The 13270-nt window shown below is 33.1% G+C and overlaps 1 protein-coding gene across 2 annotated transcripts in view; it reads left to right on the plus strand.

Annotated features, from left to right (window-relative positions):
- LOC127712787 (matrix metalloproteinase-2-like) overlaps nucleotides 1-9070 on the plus strand; it is a 51507-nt gene extending 42437 nt beyond the window's left edge. For both annotated transcript variants that reach the window (XM_052219403.1, XM_052219402.1), the window contains exons 6-9: nucleotides 512-723; nucleotides 1700-1844; nucleotides 2706-2978; nucleotides 4495-9070. In XM_052219403.1, the coding sequence (XP_052075363.1) occupies nucleotides 512-723; nucleotides 1700-1844; nucleotides 2706-2978; nucleotides 4495-4733 (869 nt within the window). In that variant the 3' untranslated portion in view covers nucleotides 4734-9070. The remainder of the gene's footprint in view (nucleotides 1-511; nucleotides 724-1699; nucleotides 1845-2705; nucleotides 2979-4494) is intronic.
- The last annotated feature ends 4200 nt before the right edge of the window (nucleotides 9071-13270 follow it).

Genomic DNA, 13270 nt, shown 5'->3' on the forward strand with positions numbered 1-13270 from the left:
TTAAGTTTAAAGGTTAAAGTTCATGCTGCCTGTACGATAGCAAGAAATTATATCATAGCTGAACAGTTTCTTTTGTTGACTGTTGTTAGTAAAACTGTAGTGTTATATTGTGAAAATTAAAAAAAAAAGGGCGAGTTAATAAAAAGATAGAAAAATAGATTTTTTAGTGAAATCATACTATAGGATTGATGTGAGTTATATCAGTAGTACATTATTAAACTGTAGGCATGCTCATACGCTGTGGTTTCAAATTCGTTCTTTCAGGACTAAGATGTGTTTTTGTTAATAATGAAATTAAAAATAAGAAGAATCAAAAAGTATAACAACTCTTTCGTGAACCATGTAATATTACATTTCTATTTATTGGATCCAAGACAGTAGGAATAAATAATGAAGATTTGACATTGTTTACAAAACCTCATCCTTATATGATTTGTCTAACTGAATGGAATTGAAACCTTTAATACAAATTTAATTTTTATTTGCTTTTGATACATCATTTAATTTACAGGTGGCAAATCTGGCTATAGACCACCACCAAAAGACAGACCAACGCACAAAGACAGACCCATCACTCCTCGATACCAGCCTCAACCAACAACACCTAGACCACGTCAAACGACAAGGAGACCACATGTTGATGGGACCACTATTAACCCATGTGAACATGCGTTTGAAGCAATTGCAGTTCTTCGTCAAGAAGTTTTCTTATTCATGGGTCAGGTATGTTGTGTTAATGTTAAATGGATAAAGGTTAACCCCAAATAGTTGGTTCAAATGCATATCCTATTGTTGTCTACTTTTACATGAGAGAGACACGGAATTCTTTTAAAATATCTTTCATATTGACACGGATTTTGTAGATTTGAATATCGATAACTTGAAAGATCTTGAAATTCTTATAAAACATGATTTAATATGATAAAAAACACGATTTAATATGATAAAAGAACTCTGCACAATTTTGTGCAATTTCCCCAGTTCTAAAAAAAAGAAAACAACAAGAAAAAAAAAACATAATATAATCGAGTTAAATATAGCTATACTACATGTAGTAGAATAAAACATCTCCAAGTTATATATACTTAGTATTATAATCAAGAGACCTTAAACTTGTTGACATTTGCAGTTTTATGGGTGTTTGTTGACGTTTGTAACTTTATAGGTGCTTATCATGACGTTTTTATATCTAAATTTAGTATTCCCATTAATGAATGTTATTGCTGTAAACTTAAGTCTAGGATCATGGTTAAAGCTATATATACACATTGTTTTATGTTATGTAGTTGAAGCTTAGGTAAAAGTTTTATTATTGACAAAAATGTTGAAGACAACTTGGTTGTTCGTTTAGTTTTATAGTTTCAGTAAGGCCAATTGAATAGGATCGTTGCACTATTTTTAAAAACATGATCAATCAAAATGATTGAAATCGATCCTGCTAAAATCAGTGAAAAATACCAAATATGCGCACCTGACGTGCAAAAGACGCTTGTTGGTTGTCGAAGGGTGTGCAATTTTCCTTTCTAGGAATGTTCGGTTCCCGTGTTATTGTTATACACCCAAAATTACTTTTATTTTTATCAAAATCCGTACAAAATATTGTATGTTTTCTTTGTTAAGCTCGGTGAACAGTTAAGGGTTTAGTATATGCATTTAAAAAATATATTCGGTTGGCTGAACTATTGCATTCTGTTTACAGACATTCTGGCGGTTAGATTCACGAGGTATTATCCAAGGCAAGCCAACAGAGATTCATTCCTTCTGGTATGGTTTTCCCGCCACAGCTGACCACGTTGACGCAGTTTTTGAGCGGAAGAGCGACGGAAGGATTTTATTTTTCTTAGGTATGTTATAGGCGGTAATTAGATAGACAGGATTTCCTTAATATGTAGACAAGTTTGACATCTGGCACGTATATATAATAGGGACCGCATTATCTCAAGGTTAATTTTGTAATGCAGGTATTTTTTCATAAATTTGTTAATACTGCCTTAAAAATTTTGATGCAAAGAATATTTTCTGGCAAATTCCAAGATGTTTTACTTTCCTCAATTAATTCACATGCTCCCTCTTCTAAACATGTTAGTTTTAATGGGATTTTTGTACCATAATCAGACCTCCCTTGTTGTAAGGCAAATTTCCAATAGAAAAATCAAGAACATTTCATGAAACATCACGTTATCGTCCTGATTTCATATTTCACACAAATTGTATTTATTGTTTAATTTATTGGGTAATAACTTTAGTATAATTAAGTACAAAATCCAGAATCCATCTTTAACAAAAAAAAATATGAATTTATTAAAACAACACCCATTTCAAGATAAAGTGCAGACCGTACACTCGGATTGAAAAGATTTAGAAATCGATACAAGTGAAATGTGTGATCATGACCACAAAAAAGGATTGGATTCAAAAACAATCGGTAAACGGGTATTTGCGACAGTAAAACTACCGATGGACGTCCGCAAAGCTTCAAATACAATACAGTTATCTCTATTATAATGCAAAACAAGTACATAATTCAATTTCAATCATTATTTCAGTGCAAAAATTTTCATGTCAACGTTACTGGAAATGTTTTAAAAAAGGAAATGATCTGCAAATTGTAATCAGTTAAATAGTTTTAAAGTACTGACAATTATCAAGTAAAACTGTGGTTTAGTAATCCCCTAGTTTCAAAATACATCCATCTACCATTTCAGGCGACAAGTTCTGGACATTCAATGGCAACAGTCTTATACCAGGTCACCCAAAGACCGGCATACCTCTCACAGAACTAGGCCTTCCAGCAGACGTCAAGAAAATCGATGCAGTTTTTGTTTGGGGTTTCAACAACAGGACCTATATTATTAGTGGTGACATGTATTGGAAGCTCAACGAGAAGAACGACTATATAGAACCAGACTACCCACGTGACATGAGCATCTGGCGGAAGGTTCCGGTTCCGTTGGATTCTGCGTTTAAATATTGGGATGGTAAGATATTTCTTCCTTTTTATAGTAGAAATAAAAGAAGTTCGGTAAATTGAATGTATTTGCCACTGGTCTAGTAGGTTTGAATACAGTATGAATAGAATGATCATGCAAATTCTCACAATGATTTGTGAGAGAATGAAATAAAAACGTAATAAAAAAAATCAGTTTTCGAGGAGGATGATGTTGCATTGTTTTAATATATTTTTACTATAAAAAAAAAAAGACTACGTTTTGTTTATTAATTTTTTTTTTACAGTTAACTTGAAACTGGCTTTTGGTGGTTTAATGTTTATTAAATGATAACAAATATTGAGACAAAGAATGTCATTTTGAACAAACTAGTAACTAGTAGTTAATTTTCTATTATGATTAAACAACAATCTTAAGTAATATCTGTACGTTCAAATCAATAAAAGTTGAAAAAGAGTGTTTCAAATTAAGCTGCTTTAAGCTAAGAAGTTCTATAAATAGCCTGATGAATGCCGAAATTTGACAAGATTAATGTACATTCAATGTGATTATAAGGGCTAAACCTTAAAACCAATGTTTCTTTGAACAGGAAGGACATAAAATAAGCTATACATTTGTTATAGACACTCTATTTTTCTATATAAATCTCTCTTTAGACACCTCTCTAAGGTTTCATTCTTTGAAGTAAGTCGATGATATCACTCGGTTTATCTTAGAAAATGATTGATATATAGACAGAGATGTAGAAACACACTGTTCTTCCGTACTGTTTACAAATATTTATAAGCAAAAAATCTGAATTACTAACATTTTTTTAGCTAGAATTTAACAATGAACATTTATCCCCGAATTATTAAAAAACATCAAAAACATCAGCAATAGGACGAATTCCACCAGTTGAGCAACAACTGCTTACACTTGAGGAGCACCTGAATCCCTCCCAATCCTATCCCCGTTTGACATTTGGAGGGGTGTGTGTGATTATGCTCAACCATTTATTTGAGTGCTATTTTCTATGGACAACTGATTGAAATTGTTTTTGGTAATCATGGGTGTCATCTATCCTCAGAAGTAGGTGCTGTTATCATTGGTAATGAACACACCATTTGAATATCCCTATAAAACAAAAACAAAGTTACTATTTAAGTCGTGATTAAAGTTTGTTGACTAATAATGTCAGGGCGTCATGACCGTCCCCCCAAAACAAAATACAACAAAACACAAAACTCAAAACAAAACAAAACAAAACAAAACAGAACAAAGCAAAACACAAAACATAACAAAACACAAAACAAAACAAAACAAATCAAAACCTATGAGACTGCATGGCTATGTTCCTGATGTGTGTCGTCTGACTTCGGCTTGTGATACCAGATTTTCCCTGTAGTATCCTCGTAGTTTTTATATATTTTCAAATGACTTTTAGATTAATTTGGGTGCTGTGAAATGTTATATTTTTAGAAGATGAATTATCTTCAAGCAGAAATGATATCTAGGTCTAGTCTTTAGTCTGGTCAAAATTTGTTCATTTATATTTCTCTTTCAGGTAAAACGTATTTTTTCAAAGGACAATTTTATTACCAGTTCAACGACAAGAAGATGAGAGTGCAGAAGGGTTATCCAAAGTTGATTAAGAAACATTGGTTGGGTTGTGACACTTATGACAAAAACTCTTACCAGTCAGTCAAAGCTATTAAATCACCAGGCAGTGGTAGTGACAGTTTATTCCCATCATTAACAATAATTTTAACACTTATTATGTCAGTAAGTTCATTCTACCATTAATGTTTGTTGGAATTATAAACTTAGTGCTACTGAAATAACATGAACAACATGTGCTTGGTCAACATGCATTTGGTTAATGGTGCTAATTATTGATTTATTCATGCTATTCTTTGCATATTTTTTTTGCAAAGGAGATAGATACTCGAACGATTGATTTGTTTGGTGTATTGTGGATATCAGATTGAGTATGATACCGGTGATTTATGAATTAGAATGAAAATGTTTGTTGTCAAAAAGGTTCCCCTTTTTTAAAATCAAAATACTGTGATGTAGACTCATAGTTTGTTGGCATTATGTATGATAGAGCAAACTCCCACCCGGAGAGGGTAAAACTCGGTTATGGTTCCTGGTTATACTTGAAGTAAAATGCTCGGCAAGCCTCGCATTTTAAAATTAGAAAAATCGAATATCTCGATTGGATACATTTCGTAATCAACGGGACAGTGTAGTAGAATCTATTATGTCTTATAGTATTAGTAATGTAGCAAAAACTTGGTTATTGAACTTAAGTTATTTTATATACATGCAAACATTTTTCGGTAAAATTTCTAAAGGAATAATCTTTGATATGAAACTGAGAGACAAATGAAAGTCGTCATTACTAAACTTAGTATTAATGGCTAAAAACTAGGTCAGTAGAAACCAATCATCATTTTGGCCATCACTTAGTAATAAATTGAGTTAGTTATAAACGAGTTTTACCATATTTTGCTTGTAATTTGCTTATTATTTATAATTTATAATGTATGAAAGTTATGCAAGTGTTTTTGTATATGTGACTATTTATGTTACGTGGGTAATAATTGTATGCTTCCGAATATGGATGAATGCCAAGGCAAATTGGTGCACATATTATATATGTAAGACATTTACTATCAATCATGATATTGGTTAAGACTTAATTATCTCATTGTAATGTGAACTTTGCATGTTACAGACCAATTGCCCCAGACATTTTCCCTTATATCTAGACATTATATGAATAATAAATTGACCAGGATCATGTCCAATCATATATAATATGGTATAACATTTATAGTAATCGATACAAATATTTATTGCTGTATCATATTTTTAAAAAGGTTACAGTAATAAACATTACAAAATTGTCCTGATAAACATTTCAAAATTGTCCTGATAAACATTTCAAAACTGTCCCCTTAAAAGGTCCTATAACAATAAAACAATTATTTTCATGAATTTAGAATTTGACATGTATCCTGTTACAACCAATTTGATAATCAACATGTCTATTGTACAAATATTGGAAGTTACAGAAATAACCATGATTGGAGGCAAAACAAAACATCCTGCAACAGTCGAATCTAATTAACCAACTCTTGGTTATTAAAATGTTTGACAAGATCAGCCATTTGATTTCGTATCATGTAAAATTGATACAAATGACAGTATTGTTATTTCAAGGGGATTTTTGAAAAATGTCACTATTGCAGGATTCTCTGAATTGACTAAAATTTAATATTTTTGAAAAATTTCTTGGTGAAAATGTCCTGTTTTGTGTTAATTGTGTTTTGGGTAGCTGTTTCATACCCAATATTTATGCACTACATCTCCCTATTTTATAAATAATGAAGATAATTTAAATATTGTTTTATCATTTGAAAAAAATAAATAAAAAAAAAATTGTGATACTATTGAAAATTTTGTACAAGATATTCTTCCCTTGCATTAAGTATGTTATCAAATGATTTATATCAATATAATCAAAGTACTTGCGGAATGCTCCAAACAGCTAATATTAAGTTTTTATCAATATTGATAAACCAAGCAGAAAATATCTGCATCTTAATTACTTTGTACAAATCGATACAACCCCACAAAATTGTTCAAAATTGTCAGATAATATTAATTATTTTATGTGTGAGGAGTTAAAGTCTTGTTGCCATGGACTAACATAGAAGGATATTTTAAAAACAAAATTTTCCTTAAGATTAGTTGGAATACTCATTTGCCTGGTTTCACTTTAAGTGAATATCCTGAAATTAAATCAAATTTCTAGACTTAATGATTTTTTACTGAAAACAAAGTCACTAGACTAGTATGCGATTTACTAAGAATTATCACCTAGTCCCTCTACTCAAAATACCTATATTCAGAGTTACGATGCTTTTTGTGCACATTTGAAGAAATTATACTTATTTACTTGTTTTCCCGTATGGTTTTGATACCACAATATAATTTTACGTATGCTATTTAAAAGTAGTAAAATGTTGATGCATATACTCAACAAGACATTAATACTCGTGCATAACAATTATAGATATTGTAAAACATCTATATCATTCATTCAATTTTCCTTAAAGGAAATCATTTTTTATTTTTCATCTTCATTCAAAAAGTTAAGGCAGACGACTGCAAGATGTCAGGTTTCAGTGCTCTTGACACATGTTTCCGGTATAACCTTTCATTTAAAGTTATTAAAAAAATATTTCACAATTTTAACGTGTTGACTTGACAATGTCAGCATTAACAGAGAAAATGAGTGAAACAATTGTTTGTGATATTCTTGTTGAAATATCAATTAACCGCGGCCAGTATGAATTTAAATCACGCCAGTTGAAGAAAAAAAACGAGACGTCCGGTGCAGTATGAGACGAGACATATTGCCCTCCTAATTTAAAATCAAAATAACGTTGTTATTTCACAATGAATATCATTATTTTTTGTACATTGAAATCAGGCCCATTTAGATAACACCTGTTCACTATACGGCCATCCATAAGAAAACCGGTCTACTTTCCAATGTAATTTTGCTAGGTATTTTATGATTTAATCACAAATATCACATGCCTTGTCTGTGCTCCTACCATATCATACCTTGTAAATAAGTAAACGATGTATTTTTCTTTATTACAAATAGAGAATCTATACGTGATATTTAGTGTGATGTACCCAAGAAGTGCCTGTTGTTGTATTGAATGTCTATCACTGCTTGTTGAAAGTGGATCAGTTCAATGTCAACTTCAAAAATAATATGTTAACATTTTGAGATAGAAATGCAATTAGGGAGCTACCATTTGATTAGGCAGGACCGAATAGAGTGAAAAAGAAAATGCAGGACAACATTTTTCATCCTTGCCCCCCCCCCCCCCCCCCCCCCCCATAAAAATCAAATGGTAGCACCTTTAAGTTTGGCTGCAGTTTAAATTGACTCCTTTTAATAAAACTCATGGGACCGAGACAGATATTTTAAGTAAATTACCTCGAATTCTCAAACTAAATGCTTCAAAGATATACCCCCCCACAACTCCTACTTCAAGCACAAAGCTGTATACTTAGATACAAGAACTCCTTACTTTTGACCTGAAACCGTTTCACTTTCACTGTGTTTAAGTGGTAGCATTGGGAAAGTTTAAAGTTTGTCACTATGTGCAATATTTATTAACATAACCTCATTATTCATTGTTTTTGTCTTGCCATATTTTATTTACATTTATTATGTAGCTGATGTATAATTCTTTAAAATAAGAAAGTCCCATTATTGTTTTGTTGCCATATATAAATATTATATATATGTATAAACGTATTTTTGTGCCAAATGTAATTTTTTATTTGTCTTTTTAATCATTTTCAGATAAATTTACAACTTAACAGAAATCCAAACGTATAAGTCATAATATAATTTAACTTAAATACTCATTCATGCAAAATATACATATTTTATGTGATTAAACACATTTCATTGTCGGAGAATGCATGATACATAGAGAGTCATTCCAACATGTCGTTCTATAATAGGATTACTGTCATTAAGGTACTAGGCTTTAGTTAAAACTCGTGCTGGTTAATTCGACATTAAGTACTGTCAATCAATCAATATCTACAAGATGAATCAAAATAAGTTATTATTCTAGTCACATCTTCTAGGGGATAAAAATAGATGATGCGCACAAGCATTAACGCGCAGTATTACAACCGTGTGTCATTTATAAATCCGGGTAACCCTAGGCATTCTGTAAAAACGCAAATTTTATGACAAATTAGCTTTTATGCTTTTATTTCAAACAAGTATAGCCTTTTTTTAGCCGTGTGTCATTTAAACATCCGGGTAATCTTAGGCATTCTGTAAAAAAAAAATTATGACAAATCAGCTTTTATGGTTTTATTTCAAACTGTTATAGCATCTTTTATCCAGTTTTAGTATCTGACGGTTTTATGTTTGAGTTTCACATTTTAGTGCTTCCTTTCATTATGTTCAAAGAGAGCTATAAATGTTTTACACACTTTTATCATGTTCTGTTTTTATAGCACATTTCACATATTCATGATGTTCTTACTATGTTATACCATGCTAATAAACAAATGAAGACTAATAATGTGTTAGTGTTGTAAATATTCAAAGACAACATACACTTAGCTGAATGGATCTTGAAAAAAAAACAACAACTGCATTTCTTCATTTAATGAGCATTGTAGGAGCTAGATGACACTTAACCCTTAACATACCTACCATGTATACAATTTTATTACGAAGTAAGTATCTGCAGCAGTTTGTAGGAGGTTATTTACCTTGCTAACAGCTGTTAGGCCGTTCTAATTTGGGACATTCATTCCATGGAAAGTGTTGTGAGGATGACAAGCTAAGAATATAAAGTAGTATGGTATTGTTTAACCATGTAGGATCGCAAATGACTGCAATCGGTTACTGAAGTTTTACTGCAATTATCAAATTTTGTTGCAAACAAGAAATGATTGTAACAGGATGCTGTTACGAAGTCTCCCAAACGAAGCTCCCATAATTCGTAATTCCCAGGGTCGCCTGACATTGGGCAACGTCCAGTGAAAATTGGTTTGGTCCAGTAAAGTTATATGCATTAGTGATGCCTGGGGACTAACCTTGTATATCATTCAAATCATCTTGGCATGACAAACCAGAATATATATGGTTTGAGGGTGGGGATCTCGTTAATTTACAAAATACTAGAACATTGGGGGTGGGGAGGAACCCCTGGGGACTGACCCTTTACGTCATTCAAATGTTCATTACATGACGAACAGGAATATATATGGTTTAGGGGTGGGGATCTCAACCATTTACAAGATATTAGAACATTGGGGTTGGGGGAACCCCTGGGGACTGACCGTATACGTCATTCAAATGTTCGAGACATGACAAATAGGAATATATATGGTTTAGGGGTGGGGATCTCAACCATTTACAAGATATTAGAACTTTCTCAAATGGCAGGGGGTCGGCATGACCCCTGGGGACTAACCCTGTATATCATTCAAACCATCTTCGCATGACAAACCAGAATATATATGGTTTAGGGGTGGGGATCTTGACCACTTAGAAGATATAAGAACTTTTTTAAATGGCAGGGGGTGGGGGTGACCCCTGGGGACTAACCCTGTATTTCATTTGATGTGCTTTATTATGACAAACCAGAATATATATGGTTTAGGGGTGGGGATCTCGACCATTTACAAGATATTAGAACTTTCTCAAATGGCAGGGGGTCAGGATGACCCCTGGGGACTAACCATGTATATCATTCAAACCATCTTAGCATGACAAACCAGAATATATATGGTTTAGGGGTGGGGATCTTGACCACTTACAAGATATTAGAACTTTCTTAAATGGCAGGGGGTGGGGGTGACCCCTGGGGACTAACCCTGTATTTCATTTGATGTGCTTTATCATGACAAACCAGAATATATTTGGTTTAGGGGTGGGGATCTCGACCATTTACAAGATATTAGAACTTTCTCAAATGGCAGGGGGTCGGGATGACCCCTGGGGACTAACCCTGTATATCATTCAAACCATCTTAGCATGACAAACCAGAATATATATGGTTTAGGGGTGGGGATCTTGACCACATAGAAGATATTAGAACTTTCTTAAATGTCAGGGGGTGGGGGTGACCCCTGGGGACTAACCCTGTATTACATTTGATGTGCTTTATCATGACAAACCAGAATATATATGGTTTAGGGGTGGGGATCTCCACCATTTACAAGATATTAGAACTTTCTCAAATGGCAGGGGGTCGGGGTGCCCCCTGCGGACTAACCCTGTATATCATTCAAACCATCTTAGCATAACAAACCAAAATATATATGGTTTAGGGGTGGGGATCTTGACCACTTACAAGATATTAGAACTTTCTTAAATGTCAGGGGGTGGGGGTGGCCCCTGGGGACTAACCCTGTATTTCATTTAATGGGCTTTATCATTTACAACATTTTCAATTAAAAAGATTGTGTCTATCACAAACGGTTTTCAAATTATAATCATTTGAAAATTTTAAAAAATAAAATCCCATAGGGTTCTATAGTAAAACCCTCTTTTCTTTTTGCCCCTCAAAGTACCCCTTTATAAACCCCATTGCACAAACAAAACCCTGATTGCACCACTAGACATGTTAGTCTAACATATTGTGAAACCCTAAGTTAATCTGACAAGCGGTTTTGGAGAACGGGTGCGGACAAGTTCAAATTTAAAAGCGGCGGAAGAAGAAGAAGAAGAAGAAGAAGAAGAAGAAGAAGAAGAAGAAGAAGAAGAAGAAGAAGAAGAAGAAGAAGAAGAAGAAGAAGAAGAATAATAATAATAAGAACTGAGCAAAAACAATAAGTCTTCCCAAACTTCGTTTGGGAGACTTAATTAGCAATTTAAATGGACGACTTTTCATTCAAATGTAGAAATTTGTATTAGCTTATCTTGTGGTAAAACCTGTTTATGGCAGATACAAAAATAAATTTTGATTGATTCCAAAAAGTAAATGTCTGTTTTTTAAGGATAAATATTATTTAGGTTTAAAATGTAAGGTACAATTTATCTACTTGTTATGTAGCAACAATCATGTTTTTGTCTATTTTCCGAAAGCTTTTTAAAGCGGTTTGTTCTTATATTTTATTTTACAATTGTGTAGTTTAGTTTTCCTACCAGTCACACAATAGTAATTTACCCGTATATATAATCCTTACAAATACTATAGGGCAAGAATTTTGCACAACCTTTAGCGCAAAAGCAAACTCGGTGACCTATTCGATTTGTCTATACATGCCAAGAAATCCTCGCTAAAAATTCCGGTCGACCTCCTACGGCATCCATTAGTAGTTAAAGATTTGATTTCATTCAAAAATTAATTTATGACCCGCGTGTACGTCTCACTTAAAACACAGCCATATACCAAATGGTCAAAATTAATCATCCATGTAATTTGCTCTATGGGATGTTTGCACAATTTCAACGGAGGCAATTTCTTGGCATGGGAGAAAGGAAGAAAGACCATTCACAATTTGTCTTACATTTGTTTTTCTCTCTTTCAATCAAATAAAAAAAAAATAAACCCTTCAGATGTAGAGTTCATAAGAAGGAAATATTCCCTGTGGAACACCCCCACCCCCTCCCCTTTTTTTTGTGCTCTCTATTTTCAACCCTCTAATCTAATTAAAATTAAAACTTTGATTTCTAATCGATCTATTCATGTACCGGACCGGCAACTTTTTTTTATTTAATAAGAAAATCTACAGTGCCGTTATACACATGCATGTTGTTTGCTTGGAGTCCCCGCCCGAAAAGAAAGAAATAGTCTAACTCCAAGATACTATATTCCTGAATCACGTGATTTTTACTACGTGGAGCTTAAATTAGAATAAATACCGAATATGGAAAGTGAAACTACAATTCATAACATGAAGTCCGTTAGCAAATAGAAGAAAAAGAAGATTATTTTTGGCAAAGGGTACCGGGATAATCCTCTTTGTGTTCAAAATATACATGAAATATTTGCCACTGCCCCTTGTCTCGGTTCTATGAATGTTTACCCTGAGTTTTCTATCTGTTACATGCCAAGAAATCCTCGCTAAAAATTCCGGTCGACCTCCTACGGCATCCATAAGTAGTTAAAGATTTGATTTCATTCAAAAATTAATTTATGACCCGCGTGTACGTCTCACTTAAAACACAGCCATATACCAAATGGTCAAAATTAATCATCCATGTAATTTGCTCTATGGGATGTTTGCACAATTTCAACGGAGGCAATTTCTTGGCATGGGAGAAAGGAAGAAAGACCATTCACAATTTGTCTTACATTTGTTTTTCTCTCTTTCAATCAAATAAAAAAAAAATAAACCCTTCAGATGTAGAGTTCATAAGAAGGAAATATTCCCTGTGGAACACCCCCACCCCCTCCCCTTTTTTTGTGCTCTCTATTTTCAACCCTCTAATCTAATTAAAATTAAAACTTTGATTTCTAATCGATCTATTCATGTACCGGACCGGCAACTTTTTTTTATTTAATAAGAAAATCTACAGTGCCGTTATACACATGCATGTTGTTTGCTTGGAGTCCCCGCCCGAAAAGAAAGAAATAGTTTAACTCCAAGATACTATATTCCTGAATCACGTGATTTTTACTACGTGGAGCTTAAATTAGAATAAATACCGAATATGGAAAGTGAAACTACAATTCATAACATGAAGTCCGTTAGCAAATAGAAGAAAAAGAAGATTATTTTTGGCAAAGGGTACCGGGATAATCCTCTTTGTGTTCAAAATATAC

The sequence above is a fragment of the Mytilus californianus genome, unplaced genomic scaffold (assembly GCF_021869535.1).
Source record: "Mytilus californianus isolate M0D057914Y unplaced genomic scaffold, xbMytCali1.0.p SCAF_8, whole genome shotgun sequence".
Taxonomy (NCBI): Eukaryota; Metazoa; Mollusca; class Bivalvia; order Mytilida; family Mytilidae; genus Mytilus; species Mytilus californianus.